The 19,300-nt window shown below is 39.1% G+C and overlaps 1 protein-coding gene across 1 annotated transcript in view; it reads right to left on the bottom strand.

The window, feature by feature from the left end:
* Positions 1-14,803: 14,803 nt before the first annotated feature.
* Positions 14,804-19,300, bottom strand: part of GPC6 (glypican 6) — a 1,127,407-nt gene continuing 1,122,910 nt past the window's right edge. Inside the window, exon 9 of the mRNA XM_008156480.3 lies at positions 14,804-19,179. Within this exon, the coding sequence (XP_008154702.2) occupies positions 18,977-19,179 (203 nt within the window). The 3' untranslated portion in view covers positions 14,804-18,976. The remainder of the gene's footprint in view (positions 19,180-19,300) is intronic.

Raw genomic sequence — 19,300 nt, 5'->3', positions numbered from 1 at the left:
TGCCATGTTTCACACTGGGTTACTAAAGGCTTAGGGCAAAGTGTGGAGTGTCGCACAGACTGAGAGCATGGAGGAAATGTCAAGCACCTTCTTCTGGTTGTCACGGAAAACTCTCCTCTCCCCTCTGCTCCTTCCCCCATCCCCGCAGCCCAGAGCAGGGCTGGGGTAGAGAAGAATTGTGATTAGAGAGATTCAGCAGCTGGGAAGGTATTTTCTGACAGCACTCTAGGTAATCGAGTGCTGAGTGCAGGGTAATAAATAGGAGAGTATGATTATAAAGCTGTAATTCAGCCAAGAGGTTAGATGACCTCATAAATAGCACAAGCCACTGTGGTTTGTCTTGATGTCATCAAGACCTGAAGACTGAGCCAGAACTCTGCTAGTCAATATTTTGCCTTGTTTCTCTGGTGTATAGGGAGTTGTGGGAGGACCTCTAGGTCTCCATCTGATCAATTATTCTAACCCATATATATTTATGTGCATATACATATGACTTTATGTATATCCTCCCAGAGCTATGCATTCCCCCCACACCCCAGGGTATGTACAGGAAACACAATTTTTAAAATCTTGGCAGAGTGAAAGCATGTATGGAAATGAGGTGATCATTGACTATTTTTCATGTGTTTCACCTGCAGTGGAGCCTACACTAGTTCATTATTTCCAAAAGGTAGCCTCTCTCCTTCCTTTATGCTACTGCATAGCAAGGAGAACTTTGCCTTCATTCATTCAGAGCTGTGTACCTCTTCATATAACCATGCTGTTTCCAGCTCTGGTAATTTCAACAGTTTTCTTTTCTCCCCACGCCCCCTGGCTTTATTGATATTTGATTGACATATAACATTGTGTAAATTTAAGGTGTATGATGTATTGATTTAATACATTTACATATTGCAAAATGATTACCACCAAAGCCTTAGCTAACACGTCTTTCAGGTCACATAACTACCATTTCTATTTTTGTGGTGAGAACATTTAAGATCTCTCTTAGCAACATTCAAGCATATAATAATACAGTATTATTAACAATAATCATTATGCACATTATTTTCCCAGAATTTATTCACCTTATAACTGGAAGTTTGTACTCTTTGGCCAACATCTTCCCAGTTTTCCCCCACCCCCAGCCTCTAGTAACCATTATTTTACGAATTAAACTTTTTTAGATTTCACATATCATATTATACACTAGAGGCCCAGTGCACAAAATTCGTGCACGGAGGGGGGTTGTCCCTCAGCCCAGCCTGTACCCTCTCCAATATGGGACCCCTTGAGGGATGTCTGACTGCCCGTTTAGGCCCGATCCCAGGATCGGGCCTAAACGGGCAGTCGCACATCTCTCTCACAACCCAGGACTGCTGGCTCCCAACTGCTCGCCTGCCTGCCTTCCTGATTACCCCTAACCACTTCTGCCTGCCAGCCTGATCACCCCCTAACCACTCTGCTGCCAGCCTGTTTGCCCCCAACTTCCCTCCTCTGCCGGCCTGGTCACCCCTTACTGCCCTCTCCTGCAGGGTTGATCACCTCCAACTGCCCTCCCTTGCAGGCTTGGTCCCTCTCAACTGCCCTCCCTTGCAGGCAGGGTGCCTCCCAACTGCCCTCTCCTGCTGGCCATCTTGTGGTGGCCATCTTGTGTCCACATGGGGGCAGGATCTTTGACCACATGGGGGCAGCTATATTGTGTGTTGCAGTGATGATCAATCTGCATATTACTCTTTTATTAGATAGGATAGAGGCCTGGTACAGGGGTGGGGGCCAGCTGGTTTGCCCTGAAGGGCGTCCCGGATCAGGTGGGGGTTCCCTTGGGGTGTGGGACGGCCTGAGTGAGGGGCCTGTGGTGGTTTGCAGGCCGGCCATGCCCCCCTGGCAACCCAAGCAGAGGCCCTGGTATCTGGAATTTATTTTCCTCCTACAATTGAAACTTTGTAGCTTGGAGCGGAGCCAAGCCTGGGGCTCCCTCTGAGGCCCGCAGCCATTTCTGTTGGGGTTATAATTGAAACTTTGTTGCCTTAAGCGGGTGGGCCCAGCCAGGGTGTGTGGAAAGCTTTGCTTCCCCTGTTGCCGGTGGCAACCCTGGCCTGCTCTCTCAAGCTTCATTCTGCCGCAATTTGTTTGAATTTGTTTACCTTCTATAATTGAAACTTTGTAGCTTGAGTGGAGGCTTAGGCCTGGCAAGGGCAGGCGGAAAGCTTGGCTTCCTCTGTTACGTAGGAAACCTTGCTCTCTGTGGCTGTAGCCATCTTGGTTTGGGTTAATTTGCATACTTTCTCTGATTGGATGGTGGGCGTCGCTTGTGGGCGTGGCTTGTGGTGTGTCAGAGGTATGGTCAATTTGCATATTTGTCTATTATTAGATAGGATTCTTTGTCTTTCCCTGTCTGACTTATTTCACTTGGCATAATGCCCTCAATGTCCATCCATGTTGTCACAAATGACAGTTTCTTTCTTTATCGTGGCTAAATAATGCCCATGTTTATATCTTCTTTATTTATTTATCTATTAATGGAGACTTAGATTGTTTCCATGTCTTGGCTATTATGAATAGTGATTTCAGTGATTTCAGCATTTTTCTATATCTGCTGATTTCTAGCTATTTGGGACTTGGGTGAGTTAACTTACCTGTGCCTCAGTTTCCTCATCTGTCTATTCACAATAACAATAATAGTACTTATTAATTTTAAGGATATTTTAGTTTTAGAATATGAATTAATATGTGGAAAATGTTTGTAGGCATTGTTATTATTGGTGTTGCTTTTGTTATTACTTTTTAGTATGTGTTATTATATTCTCTTTGAGAGGGAGCATGTCTTAATCAGTTATATATCTTCCTAAACATATACCACAGTATAAATATATGAGTCAAATTTAGATCACTGGCTAGATTTTGCAAGTCTTGTATAATATTTTTAATTATAGTAGAAACCTTCATCTCTATTCTGCAGACAATGCAATCTACACATTCACTCAACATCCTTAAAGAGTATCATTAGTAATAGGTGCTCCTGCAAAAGGGAGCCTGAAGTGCCCTTAAAGGGCTGAGTGACTTTCCTTTCTGTCAGTGGCCTTCAATCTAAGAAGAATCTTATTATATGTTGGGCATTGAAGGGATTCAGTATGAGCCTTCCAAAAATGTGCTGCTTTGGCATGTGGACTATTTTGAACTAAAGACAATCAAGACCCAGCAGACTCAAGAAAAGCCTTTATCTCTCCTTAACTATCTAAAATAATTTAGATAGGGAGCTCAGTCCAGAAAGAGAGCTATTACCAGAGACAACATTTTATCTGAATGACCTGTCTGTATGACAGGGTAAACATCTAATTGTCAAGCATCTGCTCTTCCTGTGTGCTGTGAATTACCCTCCTCCCCTTTGAGGCTCCAGGCCCCTATCCCATTCCTTAGCTCAAGATGGCATACAAGCCTCATTTGCCCAACTTATCCTGGAATCTCATTGTCTTTGTGGGGCTCCTGTACATACATAATTAAATTTGTTTTTCTCCTGTTAATCTGCCTTATGTCAATTTAATTATTAGACCAGCCAAAGGAACCTAGAAGGGTAGAGAAAACTTTTTCCTCCCCTACAGTATCAGCAGGTGGCATTTTTATAACACACTTTGTTCTCTTTGGAACACATTCTCCCAGATGTTAAGTGGAACAGCACAGAGTTTTATAAATCCAATGTAGGAATTGATTAGAAAGTGTTGAAATTAGTTTGTTAGAAACAGCAATTGAATGAGTAAAATTTGTGAATGACTATAACTTAGAGTGAATTCATCATTAGCTCTCTGATAGTTTTATACCCACTGATTCCTTGCATTCTGGTATGCTCAGTTAAGTGGGGAAAAAGGGATGGGGTTACATTTAATGCATAAGGAACTACAGATATTACTTGATGGGAACATTATATATCCTTCATGTTAGGGCAGGAAAATGGTTGAGAACTCTGATATAGATGGGCAATCTATCCAAAGTGGTCAAGAAATTGGTCCTACGTGTGACTCAGAAAACAGAAGGAAATGATTATAGTTGTTATTAGACTGCTAAGATTGGCAAATGAAGAAAACATGCCTCAAGTCACAGCTTTCCAGCAGCAGCAAATGCAATCAAAATACAACTTCTGGGCAGTATCAATTGTTAGTGGTTTTGTTCACTGACATATCCAACCAAAATTGCTGAAAAGCAGGAGGGGTCACTCACCTGGGATCGAGTTCCAAATGTGGTTCATTTTGAGATGAAAGCAGGCTAGTGTTTATAGCTGGGTATTTGTGAGTTGGGATTGCATAGCATTCTTGACAATATTCAAGTTGTTTTTTTGATTATTGATTCTGATTCCAGCTGATTTTCAATACAAGTAGGCAGGGTGGATTTAAATAGGTAGTTTTGTGATGAATAGCATGACCCAGTACTTCTTTACCTGGGTGGGAATTTTGAAAAATTGTAAGGTGTCACATACATTTGAGTGTAAATTGATCATGTGAATAGCCATTATTCATAGCTATAGTGACCATATAATTTATCATTCAAAGCAGGGACAACGTAGAGAGTGGAAGTGGTGCTATTAATAATTACGCTGGGACAGCAGATATAAGGGGGACTGTAGGACAAGTTGGGACACACAGATTATATCTTATTTATACCTTGTGTGTGAAGAATAGTATTTTTTTATTAAATGTATCATAATTACTCCATTTCTTTTCTATTTATTAAAAAAAACCCAGTTTTATTTCCACAGCACCTTTTTTGCCTCTTTCTTTATTCGTATGATGCTGGGTAGAAGCCTTTATCACAGCAATTATGCAGTCAACTGTTTTTGAATTCATGCTATATCCCACAATTACACTAGAACCTAGACTTCTTGAGAACAGGGACCATTTCCTTTCCTTTCTTTCTTCCTTCCTTCCTTTCTTCCTTCCTTCCTTCCTTCCTTCCTTCCTTCCTTCCTTCCTTCCTTCCTTCCTTCCTCCCTCCCTCCCTCCCTCCCTCCCTCCCTCCCTCCCTCCCTCCTTTCTTTCTTTCTTTCTTTCTTTCTTTCTTTCTTTCTTTCTTCTTTCTTTCTTTTCTTTCTTTCTTTCTTTCTTTCTTTCTTTCTTTCTTTCTTTCTTTCTTTCCTTCCTTCCTTCCTTCCTTCCTTCCTTCCTTCTTTCCTTCCTTCCTTCCTTTTCCTTCCTTCCTTCCTTCCTCCCTTCCTTCCTTCCTTCTTTTCTCTCTCCCTTCCGCCTTCCCTCCCTTTCTTCCTTTCTTCCTTTCTACTGTGGTCTTTTTGTGACTGGCTTACTTCACTTAGCAGTATATCCTCAAGGTTTATCCATGTTGTAGCATGTATTAGAAGATCCTTCTTTCTAAAGGCTGAGTAATTTTCCATTTTGTGTATATACCATATTTTCTTTAACCATTCATCTATTTAGGTTGCATTTACCTCTTGACTATTTTTAAAAATAATTCTTACCTCTTGACTATTGTGAATAATTCTGCAATGAACATAGAAGTGCTAATATCTGTTCAAGATTTTGTTTTCAGTTCTTTTGGATATATACCTGGAAGTGTGGGATTGCTGGATCATATGGTGATTCTATGTGTAGGTTTTTGAGGAACCTCCATATTATTTTCCAGAGTTGTTAAAACATTTTATATTCTCACCCACAGTGCACAAGAGTTCCAATTTCTCTGCATCCTCACTAACACTTTACTATTATTATTATTATTATTTTGATAGTGACCATCTTATTGGGTGTTAGGTAATATCTCATTATGACTTTGTTTTGCATTTTCCTGATGATTACTGATGTTGAGCATCTTTTCATATACTTGTTGGCATTCTTTGTGATTTCTTCTTAAGTTTTTCATTAAATGCCATTATTTTATACTGGAGGCCTGGTGCATGAAATTCGTGCACTCAGAGCAGGGGTCCCTCAGCCCAGACTGTACCCTCTTGCAGTCCGGGAGCCACCAGACATCCTTAGTGCTGCCACAGAGGCGGGAGAGGCTCCCATCACTGCTGCTGTGCTAGCCAGCCATGAGCCCGGCTTCTGGCTGAGTGGTGATCCCCCTGTGGGAGCACACTGAACACCAGAGGACAGCTCCTGCATTGAGCATCTGCCCCCTGGTGGTCAGTGCACGTCATAGCGACTGGTTATTCTGCTGTTCGGTCAATTTGCATATTAGCCTTTTATTATGTAGGATAATGTCTTATGGGCAAGGCCTCTAATTCAATTTTTTTTTTTAGGTATTTAAAGGAAGGGGCAGAATTTTCACTTGAACCTGAAGCTAAAATTGCCCTTAGCTCAAAAATCTGCATACCACTGAGACATATCTTGGTGAGGCTTATTCTGAACCCCCACACTGTTCTATTATGTGTATAAATATTAAGAACCATCTTATCTCTTTAGTGAAAGGAACCTTTTGTTATGTTACAATGAATAACTTTATCTCATGAGTTGTGTTTTGACTTCAAGCCTGTATCCAGTATTCATGCAGCAACTTCAGCTCTTCTATTCAATATTTACCTGGCATATTTTTTATTTTATTGTATCTAAATCTTTCTAGATTTTTATGCATTATATAGGGATAGCCCATGGACACAGACAATAGTCTGGCGAAGGCCTGGAAGGGGTGGGTGCAGCGTGGAGGAGATCAATGGGGAAAAAACCAAAACTAAAACAAAGGGACATCTGTAATACTTTCAACAATAAAGATACATTTTGAATAAAGGAAAATATCTTAGCTGAAAGAGTTTTATGTGAAATAATATAAGTAATTGCTCTACACTGTACTTTATATTCTCAACTCCTCTCAAAGAGATATTAATTGACCCTATGTTCACTTAATATTAATTGATCCTATGTTCACTGACTGCAGGACTGACTTCTGCCACACCGATCCAGCACTGACTGCCACAGGGGCTGCGATCAGACCCTGCTTTTCTCTCCTGGCCTCTGTCTGGGTCTGATCGCAGCCCCCCTGGTAGTCAGTGCTGGGTTGCTGAGGTGCCTGCAGCTCTGCAGTCAGTGCTGGGTTTCCAGGACTGACTTCCGCCACGCTGACCCAGCACTGACTGCAGGACTGACTTCCGGTGTTCCGTCGAGCCTTCGTTCGTTTTGGACGTTACAGGCCCTGGCTCTTTTTTATATAAAGGTTGTGTGCAGGGAGTCTTTCCTTTGAGAGGATACTTTCACAGTGAAGGTTCAGAAATGATCAAATAAGTGTAGAAAACATCATGTGTTTCAAGTGGCCCTGGATTTCTAGTCTTTCTTCATTTTGCCTCCTCCAAGCCATCCTATGTCACCCTCCTTGCTCATGAGACACAAGGAGGGCAAAGATTATAGGACTGCTCCAGAGAAAGAAAGATTTTATATGTGGGGAGAAGTCTTTTTTATTTTTTCCCAGAGAAATCTATTTAGTTGCACATTTCTCATGGCTCATTCTCTCTGTCTAATAACATACTACTCAAGGTAAAGTTTCCCCTTTTCCATTAAAAAGGAAACATCCTCAAATTTAAAAATAAATACATGCACAGAACCTGGATTTATCTTTGGTTATATAAAATAGCATTAATATGCTAATTCATATGCAATAGTTTAAACAAATAAAAACCAATAAAATCATTACTGTGTCACTAACAAGCTTTGAATAAAACAGTTGGGTGAAACTTCTTTGGCTTAATATAATTTTCCACATGCAGGAACTCAGTATATGCTAATTCACAGTATATGATTCAGGGCCAGAAATAAATCAGAAGATTATTGGGGTATCATTCTACTGGACTTGGCTTGGAAAAAATTGTTACTGGGTTCCTGGCCCAGCTATTGGGCTGCTTCTATAAATTAGTGAGGGGTTTATAGGAACCAGAATGACTTACATTGAAGTCCTTAAGATTTGGGTGAGCTGATGGGAGAGAAAGAGAAGGAGAAAGGGAGAGAATTAACATAGTGAGGGACCTTGGCTTCACTAGGTAGCTTCTGTGAACTACAAATTAGAGACCATAATTCCTATCTACTTCATGGAAGTGGGATGAAGATTATGAAAGAAAATGATTATGAAAGATCCTTTTAGGGTGAAATGCTTTATGTAAATTTAAGGCATTTTTATATCAAGAAAGAGAAATAGATATTCCCTAACTTGATATTCACCTACCTTTCTGAAGTGTCTAAAGAGAACCTTTTTGAGAGAGATAAAACCTGTGATCAATAACCTGGATTTGCTCAGGTAAGGAGGGCAATGGCCCATGCCTTTTGATCAGGCATAAATTAGGTGGAATACTACATGAAGAAAGGTACAAGGGTATCTCACTGTCTGGCCTTATATTTAAGTGAAAAAAACATCTCTAAGGCTTCGATTTGGATGGTCTTCAAGGTCATAGACTTTGCAAGATGTTGTAAAAGTCAATTTAGTTAACAAGCAGCCAACCTGGTTGTTTGAATTGACTAATTGCTGTATTGTTTGAATTTGTATTTTGGGTCAGATTGACCACCCAAATAGGTAAATTATAGACAAGGCTAATGTATGGGAAGAGCCACGGAGAATTGGGCTAAGCACTGTGGGTAATTTGCTTTCTGTGAATATGATGTTTAAGCCAGATATGCAAACAAGGGGAAAGCAGATTTGCTACACATGTTCCTGTTCTAGACATCAAATTTTGGTTTACAGCGGTTTTAAGTTCAAAACTATGCAAGAACCCAGAATCGGTAGTTTATTTACTTAGGATTTTAATTTTGAAAACAAAAAACATTAAAACAGAAAGCAGCTAAATGGCACTAAGGCTTGGCATGAAATTTTAATACATACCCCCTGTGCAAGTAAACATCTATGAATTCCTGTCCATGTACTTGCGCCAGTTCTCAGAACACCCTTGGATAATTCAATTGCATTTGTAATGAAAGACAAAAGTTATCTTTATATCCTGCCACTTTTCTGCTTAGTTGTTACAGATCTCAGTTCATATCACAGCCTTGCCTGTGTGACTGGGTGAGTTAACTAATCTCACTGTGCTTCATTTTACTCAGCATAAAAAGGGTATTATTATTCCTACACCATAGAGATCCTATAAAGATGACGTTCATAAAGATATTAGCTAAAATGTGGTTTCAAATGTTAGTAAATGTGGCCAGCAGGGCTGCTCACAGGGATGGGTTCTTTCAGGGTTTTGGCTTCACTAGGTGGTAAAAGACCATGGCTTTAGCCATCGAACTTAACGTGGGTGCCACTGCTTAGCTCTTTCACCATCTCCCACCACCCACAACTGACTTACTGGGCCCCAGCCACACTGCAGTCCACGAAGATCACTCCTGAGCTGAGACTTTGCATTTGGTTTTTCTCTGTCTGAAAATATCCATTTCCAGGTCTGCACAGGGCTGTCTCCCTCCTGACACTAGAACACAGCTGGATTATCCCCGGGGAGACTCTCCTGGATCACTAATCTTTTGGAGCATTTACATATGGATTTAAGTCCTGGCTCACCCACACTAGCCACATAACTTCTGATGAGTCACTTAATCTAGGATTGTTATAGACTCCTCTTGTTCTCACATTCAATCCATCATTAATCTGGCTAGCTTCACTTTAAAATACATTTTCAGGCCCTGGCCAGGAAGCTCAGTTGGTTAAAGCGTCCTCCTGATAGACCAAGGTTCTGGGTTCAATCCCTGGTCAGGGTACATACAAGAAACAACCAATTAATGCGTAGTAAATAAGTGGAACAACAACTCAATGTTTCTCGCTCTCAAATCAATTTAAAAAATTAAAAAAAATAAAACAAAATAAAATTTCAACCCATCCACGTGGATCAACTATGGCCTTTTTCAGAAGGGGTCCCTGCCCAGTATCCCCTGTGACATCTCCCTATGAATTTTCCTCACAGCACTTAGCACAATCAATGAATATCTGATGCATCTATTCACTTTTTTTTTTTTCTGTCCCTACCATTAGAATGTAAGTCTAACAGAAGCAGTGATACTCCATGTCTTGTTCTGTTGGAAGCTGCCCATTGCCTTCACTAGCAGAAAGAGGTGGACAAGGAGTCCGGAAGGCTGGTCAACCTTGAGGCTCTGGCAAAGGGTCAGAGCCATAACCCACTGTCTGGTGGAGACAAAGGGAGCTGAAGCAACTTCCACCTTTTAGTCTGCCTGTTACTGGAAATTGCCTGCCTAAGAGCTATAGGTGGATCCCAAACCTGAATAAAAGGGATCGCAAGGCCAGAGCAAAGCGGAGTCCTCTCTTGGGCTTCCGCCTGGCCCCCGATTCCCAAATGAGTATTTTCTTGTCTAGTCTCTTTCATTTGCGTGCAGCCTCCTCCAGAACCCGAACCCTGAACCTGAACCCTGAACCATGCGGGACGTGGGTGTGTGTGTGTGGGGGGGACACTCGCATTGTTCTCTTATGAATCTCCAGGGTCTTCTAAAATAAGGCCTTCTAAAACTGGCTCTCAAAATAGTTATTGAATACATGGACAATGACATAAATGAGTGAATTGAAAACAAAATAAAAGAGTCTCCTTTGTCTTTATCCCATTTCCTGTTTCAGTTCCCTCATGGCACCTCCTATTTTTTGAAATCAGCTTGTGTAATTTTTATTTATTTTATTGTATTTTTTATTGACTTCAGAGAAGAAGGGAGAGGGAAAGAGAGAATCATTGATTGGCTGCGACCTGCACATCCCCTACTGGGACTCGAACCATGACCTCCAGGTTCATGGATTGACATTCAAACATTGAGCCACATGGGCTGGACAGCTTGTTTTATTTTTATTAAATTTATTGGGCTGACATTAATCAACATAATGATATAGGTTTCAAGTATATAATTCTATGATGCATCATCTGTATATTGCATTGTGTGTCCACCACCCAAAATCAAATCTCCTTCTGTCACCATACACTGGATCTCCTCTACTCTTCACTACTCCCCTGATCCTCCCCGTCCCCGTGCCCCCCCCCACCCCCCGCTTCCTTCTAGTAATGACATCCTGTTGTCTGTGTCTATGAGTTCTTGTTTTTTGTTTGTTCATTTGCTGTTCTCAGTTTTATATCCCACATATGAGTGAAGTCATATGATTCTTGACTTCTTCTAACAAAAGCAGTTTGTTTATTACTGACTTGGCGTTGTCTGTCTCTCCCCTATTAGGATGGAAGTTGTGAGAAGAGGAATCTTGGCGTCTTGCTCTGCTGCCCAGACTGTGTTTGGACGTGATTAATTGCTCATTACTATATCTTTTGAAAGACTACGTGACTATTATTGCCTAGGTCAACCTTTTGTTAAAAAATCCACAGACACTTGTCCTTATTGAAGAGCAGACAGCTTTATGCAAGGTAAATATTCTTCCGTTTGCCTTGAATACTGTTAGTCTTCCTTCAGTTCCTCTCCAGACTTGAGCTCTCACAAGATAAAATGCCCATCTTCTTGCTCTTCTTTATGATTTAAGGGAAGCAAAAGTATGAGCTCCTTAAGCAAGCTACAAAGGCAGGCATTTAATTCCTCCTGGCTTTGTTATACACCCCATTTATGAGCCAACAAGGTATGTTTAGCCACATGTTTATATTAGCAAATGTGTCTGTGGAATGGAAATGTATCTGCACTAAATGAATTGCAAATTCCTATTAAAATAGACAAACTTGTGCCTATACCTTTTTAGCTCTCAGGGAGTGAAACAACACTTCCTGTCTAATCACCACTATTTTACAATTTGGTATTTTAAAAATCAAGGTCATATTTTTTATTGATTTCAGAGAGGAGGGGAGAAGAAGAGAGAGATAGAAACATTAATGATGAGAGAGAATCATTGATTGGCTGCCTCCTGCAAGTCCCACACTGGGGATTGAGCCTGCAACCTGGGTATGTGCCCTGACTAGGAATCAAACCATAAGGTCATCTTCTATTTAAGAAATTTTTTTCTCTCTTTATTGATTAAGGTATTACATATGTGTCCTTATCCCCTCACTGCCTCCCCCACCTGCCTCCACTCATGCTCTCACCCCCCTGGTGTCTGTGTCCATTGGTTAGGCTCATATGTATGCATACAAGTCCTTTGGTTGACCTCTCACCCTCCCCTACCTTCCCTCTGAGGTTTGATGGTCTGATCGATACTTCTCTAACTCTGGATCTGTTTTTGTTCATCAGTTTATGTTCATTATATTCCACAAATGAGTAAGATCATGTGATATTTATCTTTCTCTGACTGGCTTATTTTGCTTAGCATAATGCTCTCCAGTTCCATCCATGCTGTTGCAAATGGTAAGAGTTCCTTCCTTCTTTTTTTAACACAGCATAGTATTCCATTGGGTAGATGTACCACAGTTTTTTAATCCACTCATCTACTGATGGGCACTTAGGCTGTTTTCAAACCTTAGCTATTGTAAATTTTGCTGCCTTGAACATAGGGGTGCATATATCCTGTCTGATTGGTATTTCTAGTTTCTTGGGATATATTCCTAGAAGTGGGATCACTGGTTCAAATGGGAGTTCCATTTTTAGTTTTTTGAGGAAACTTCATACTGTTCTCCACAGTGGCTGCAACAGTCTGCATTCCCACCAGCAGTGCACGAGGGTTTCTTTTTCTCTGCATCCTCGCCAGCACTTGTCATTTGTAGATTTGTTGATGATAGCCATTCTAACAGGTATGAGATAGTAATGCATTGTCGTTTTGATTTGCATCTCTTGGATGATTAGTGACTTTGAGCATGCTTTCATATGTCTCTTGGCCGTCCTTATGTCCTCTTTCAAAAAGTATCTATTTAGGTCCGTTGCCCATTTTTTGATTGGGTTGTTTATCTTCCTTTTGTTAAGTTGTATGAGTTCCCTGTAAATGCTGGAGATTAAACCCTTATTGGAGATAACATTGAAAAATATGTTCTCCCATGCAGTGGGTTTTCTTGTTGTTTTGTTGATGGTTTCTTTTGCTGTGCAGAAGCTTTTTATTTTGATGTGGTCCCATTTGTTTATTTTCTCTTTAGTTTCCATTGCCTTAGGAGCTGTATCGGTGAAGGTATTACTTCAGCATATGTCTGAGATTTTGCTGCCTGTGGATTCCTCTAATATTTTTATGGTTTCCCATCTTATATTTAAGTCCTTTAACCATTTTGAGTTTATTTTTGTGTATGGTGTAAGTTGGTGGTCTAGTTTCATTTTTTGGCATGTATCTGTCCAATTTTCCCAACACTATTTATTGAAGAGACTGTCTTGACTCCATTGTATGTTCTTGCCTCCTTAGTCAAATATTAATTGAGCATAATGGTTTGGCTCAATTTCTCTATTCTATTCCATTGGTCTATATGTCTGTTCTTGTGCCAGTACCAGAACATTTTGAGAACCGTGGCTTTGTAATACAGCTTGATATCTGGTATTGAGATCCCTCCTACATTGTTCTTCTTTCTCAGGATTGCTGCAGCTATTTGGGGTCTTTTTTTATTCCAGATGAATTTTTTGGGGAGTTTGTTCTAGGTCTGTGAAATATGCCATTGGTATTTTAATGGGGAGTGCATTGAATCTATAGGTTGCTTTGGGTAGTATGGACATTTTAATGATGTTGATTCTACCAATCCATGAACACGGTATGTTCTTCCATCTGTTTATGTTTTCCTCTATCTCTTTTTTCAGTGTCCTGTAGTTTTCCGCATATAGGTCTTTTACCTCCTTAAGTTTATTCCTAAGTATCTTACTTTTTTTGGTGTGATGATAAATGGGATTGTGTTTTTAATCTCTCTTTCTGTAAGTTCACTATTGGTGTATAAAAATGCCATAGATTTCTTGGCGTTAATTTTGTATCCTGCTACATTGCCAAATTCATTTATTAAGTCTAATATTTTTTTGATGGAGTCTTTAGGGTTAGCTATGTACAGTATCATGTCATCTGAGAATAATGACAGTTTTATGTCTTCTTTTTCATTTGGATACCTTTTATTTCTTCTTATTGTCTAATTGCTATGGCTAGCACTTTCAGTACTATGTTCATCTTCTTAATTGTGCAAATGTTTTGACTATATCTCAGCCACTTATCCAAAGAGCAAATTAAAATAATATTGTTGTTACCTGATAAAAAATGTCTGTGGTTTTATTATTATTTTTAAAAACCCATTTGGATGGTTCTCCTTTCTATGAAGTTGCATTTAGTTTATTTCCAAATGTAGTACGGTATATTCTGCTTTTATAGATGAAATTATCCTAAAATTCCTTAATTATTTTGTAGACATCACTTTTCTCAATAAAGCCCAACATAGTCATAATGTGAACAAATTATAATATTGCTTACAGTTAAACGTTGTATTCTCTATAACTTTATTTATATGGTTTTCTTTATTTAAAAGACCATCTTGAAATGAGCGATGTATCTATAATAATTATAGTTAACTGTAGTAAAAATGAATAATTTCCAACTGGTGGTTTTGATAATCATGGATCAGCACCTGGAGCAGGTTTAGTGCAGAGTAGGAGTTTAATAAATACTTGTTAAATCAATCTTTAACATGTTACTGTTAGTTCTTTCAATTTTATCTAATTTTTCTGGCCTCATAAAGTATTGACATCAGTTCTCAAGCCACTAAATTTTATCTTAGAGAAGAAACCAATAGAAAAGAAGACAGATATAGTATCTTCCACATGTTTGGCAAACTGTAAATATTCTAAAGTTTTAAAAGTTCATGATTTTACATGCCAAGTATACTTAGGTGAGCGGTGTTGATTTAATCTTTGTGCTTTTTCTCTTCTTTTCTTTTGTAATATTACAGCTTCTAGAAAGGTCTCAAATAAAAAAAATTCAAAAGCTACGAAATTTAGACTATGACAATAATTTAAAAAATGCAGAAAGGGCACTGGTAGATTTTTAAAAACTATTTTAATACAAGATTAATAGCAATTTTCTATCCAAATCAGAAATGAAAAATCTTAACCCAAATAATATTCATTTGACAGTCACATAAAATTTTAGGTTTGATTGGTGCACACATTTATCCTGCATATATATTACTCATATGCACGCAGAGACCTCACTATTAGCCATCGTTAGGTTTCTTTTCATGGACGTACCTCCTTGCAAGGCAAGGTCAAAGATTCCAGGAACTATTCAACTTTGAATGAAATTCACATGGCCCCATGCTAGGCTGAGTTCTCATGTTGTAGCAAATCATGATATAGCAAGGCTCCAGAATGCATACAAATCAATACTCTATTTGTATAATTTGGCCTAAAACTAAACACTGGCTAATGTCTCCACCGAGGAGGAACACATTGCAAATTTATAAGTTATGGTCTCCTTTACTCTTCTGCTGGCAAAGCTAAACTACCATTTGTTTGTTTGTTTGTCTTGTTAAAAGTCAGGTCTGTTAGTGACTGTAAGTAAATGAAAATGAGTTTGAATTTCTGCAAGTTGTAGATAAGTCAAAACTTTCATTTGCTAACACTTCCACCTTTAATCAAACCACTTGACAATTAGCCTTGCAAATAGAAGTAACAAAAGAATCACAACTCAGGAATTTGCTAAGGTTTTATTCCTCCTTGGGGACTTTAGTTGGTGTTCAGTGTGTAGCCAAAACATATATGTAATGGCTAAAGTATTAAAGTAGGCTAATGTCTGCAGCAGGGAATATAAATTAAATATCAGGGTTCTGCGACCAATAATATTTTCAGTTTGAGTTATAGAATGTTACTTTTATAATTAATACGGCTTGTCAATGAATAAAAGTGTTTCTCAGTGTAGACAAGTAGTATTTTCTATCCCTTACAATTAAAACAGGTCATACAAGATACTTATCTGGGTAAGTCACTGTAAGGGAGTCAGATTGCTATTGCTAAGGTTGTTCGAGGAAGGCTACAATCAAAGTGCCAACTTGACCTTCATTAAGATGACAGAAGGTTGTCATGGCTGTCCTTCAGTACAGAACCATAGCAGAGCTCTAATTCATGAATTTGTTATTCATTCTTCTCTGCTAAAGACTTTAGCCTCTGTTTAGCTTTTGTTGTAACATATACAAAGTATAATATACACCAATTACACACGTGTATTTCTGTTAGAAAAATACATATTATAACTAAACATGTAAATAGAGGCACTTCAATAAGCTAAGTGTTTGCAGTTATGAGCATCACCCAACAAGTTCTAGTTCCGACTTCAGTGAGCCCATCCCTCTCTACTTGTAACAGAGGTTATGATGTCATTACAGAACTTAGGAGACATCAAAGCCAAGAAGTCAGGTCATGAAAAATAATGCAGCATCATTGCTTCCCCTATCACAATGCTTAAATGAGAGAAATTAATTTGGTCAGAGGTGGGGTGGGGTGAGATGAGGTTCCAAAGTTCTTCTGAAATGGAGTAACTAGATTAAATCTCATGTTAAATTAGTCTGAAATCATATGAAATATTAGAATGATGATAAAAACCAGAAAGTACCATTTGAATAATTTTGACCACATTCATGCAGGTGACTAATATTGTGGCATCATTAACTGACAGTCATTTCAGCTCTCTGCCTGGCTCAGATGGATCACTACATCTAACCATTATGAATACTATTAATAACTAAGGTGTTGAAATAAATGAAGCAGGTGTTTATATGTTATCTGTGTGTTTAGTGTGTATAGAACATAGGTTCAAATTCATTAATATAATGTGTACTCATACACATGCACAAAACCATTTTGGGTGAAAACACAGGGAAAACAAGGTATTCTGACCTATTTCATAGAAGACAATGCAGACACATTTAAAAAAGGAAAGACTTGAAGTTTAAAGCCATAAAAACAAATTATTACTCAAAATTCTGTCAAACCAAGGTTGATTTAATTTGTATTGCACCTTAATTATTCAGAGAAAGACAATACTGATTTCTGAACATACAATGACGTGAGCAACATAAATTGGTCCTTTGTAGAGATATTTTATGTAAAATTGGTGACCGAAAGCCAAAGTTTGGCAGTGAAATGTTTTTCTAGAAGTATGTAATGCTGAATTAGGTTAAATGTTAATTTCATAAAAATGTTAATGAAAAGATGCCACAAAGTCTCTCAGAATTCTACGTTTCATATTTCATTAGGCATACTATAGCAATAGATGCTTCTAAATACTTTCAGTTTTGCAAAAGTGCTCAATTATACTTAATACTATTGTGCCGCATATGCTCTACTTAAATGCGATGACTAAATCAATAACTAATTATAATTTTGATGAGGAAGGGGATTGAAAAATACCATTTACATGTCATTACTGTCAATGGGTTAATTAACAGTGACTGATGTACTATGGTGTCTTAAAACATTACTTTTCCCAACCCCAGATGCATCATAAAAACCAAGAAACACATGGATAGTCAATGTATTCATAAAGCCCCAGTTTGGTTTATTTTGCTTCTCTCTGTCAGGGGAGCACAGGGCCTAGCTTTGGCCCACTTGGGTGGACCAGTTAGGCTGTGGCTCTAAATTGGCCTCTTGTGTTAGGACATTTTCTCAAGTGCCAGGTTGGAATCCTAGGCTGAAGGCATTGTATGTGAAAACAATGGTTTTGTGTGAATAACACATTCTTTACCCATACAGTTTCCATCACCAGTAATGTCCTACATACCCATGGCTCTCTCCATGAGCTCAGTACGGTCTGGAGCATCCAGGACAAAGCACGCTCATGCAAAAAGGGTGTGCCCTGGCAAACTTTTATTAAATGGACAGTTAGATACGTAAAAAGGTCTCTTTCTTGATTCTTGGTGCTCACAGATCATTGAAGAATCCCTTCTCTGAGCAGCACAAAACAAGAAGAGCTGGTTGACAAAACATTTTTGTTACAAAGGTGTGTCAACCCTGAGCTTGGAATTAAGAAGTTAAAATCTGTGATTTATATATATATAGATATAAAAATAGATGATCATACTAAGACTAAAAAAGTGAAAGAAATCTCCATGTCAATACTATATATATATATTTTTTTGTCTTGACTTTTTTTGTTGTGAGTTATTTTGTAAGAGAATGCCCTTGTGATGCAGAAACCAATTGACACAAAGCAAATGGCTAAAAATAAAAACTCACTGATGGGTCTAACTGCTTGTCAGTTCACTAAAAGAAATCTTCATTTAGGAGGTAATGAGCACAGGGGCAGAAACCAAATTAATGTCCAACCTATGGCTAAAACAAAGCGATTGCATTTGTTGATGATTATTTTCAATTCAGATCCTTGAGGAGGACTAATTGATAGGGAAGTCCACTAGTAACTGAAGATGAAGGGGAAAATCTGTGCCAATTGGATCCAGTGGACAGACATTAAGAGAACTGAGGAGAATGGTACCATTACTACAATTGAAATTGGTCAGGGTGAGGGAGGTGCTGAGTTGTAGAAATATTTTGTGTCATTTTAAAGGTAGAATTCAAATTTAGTACCAGTACCTCTAAATCAGTTTGGTGCTGTATGGTTAGAGTGCAAGACAATACCACCAAGACAACAGTGTATTTTCACTTCACTAAAAACATTTTTAAACTTTCTTCCCCATAGCATTTTTTTTTTTAAAACCCAACGAGTCACAGAAAAGCTTACACTGGGAGTTGCCTGGCAATACTGAATTGATAGTGTTAGAGCTCTTTTATTTTTCTCTCTGGTTTGCTTCTTTGTTGAAAATGCAGTTGTCTTGGGGTTTGGCCTGATTTTATGAAGAACATGATTCCTACTTTTTTTTTAAAGTTGTTATAAAGCGGAGAGGGGGACGACTCACAACGTGAGATTCCTTTACTTCTGCAGCATAAAAGCAAATGAAGGTAAGAAAATCTCCTGGTACGAAAGATTTGAGTAAGAATTCTCTAGAATAGACAAGGTCCCCACAGATAGCAAAGGAAAGAGGAAGCAGTGCAGTCTGGCACCCGGTACTCTTTGGGAAAACAAAAAGGGAGGCAGAGTGCAGTACTGCTCTTCTCATAGAAAACGGTAAGTTTTTGTGGCATGGTCCATTGTCCAAGAGTGTAAGAAAAGAAGTGAGTTGGCTGTTCAAATAGCTAAAATGCAGTTTCATCTGACCAAAAACCCAGGATTATCTGCACAGTCTCTGCAGTGCCAGGACAATGCAGACGAGAGACGCTGAGAGCAGGGAGTGGCCGAGCTGGGCTGCAGAAGAGTCTACTTCTCTCCGGTCGGGATCTACAGCAGGGGCCTCCGTGGTGACAAACTCAAACTCCGTGGGACACACATCATCCATGCACCCACTGCCACTCCCCGAGCCACTGGATTCATCACCTGGTGTGGACAGATGGACAAACAAAATTAGACCACAACCTGGAAAGACTGGAGGCACGCAATGGAATTGGGCATGGTGGTGGGAGGGAACATTTCCCCACCCAAGGGTCCCCCACCCCAT

Source organism: Eptesicus fuscus, chromosome 8 (assembly GCF_027574615.1).
Source record: "Eptesicus fuscus isolate TK198812 chromosome 8, DD_ASM_mEF_20220401, whole genome shotgun sequence".
Classification (NCBI taxonomy): domain Eukaryota; kingdom Metazoa; phylum Chordata; class Mammalia; order Chiroptera; family Vespertilionidae; genus Eptesicus; species Eptesicus fuscus.
This window is presented reverse-complemented; position numbering and strand designations above follow the sequence as displayed.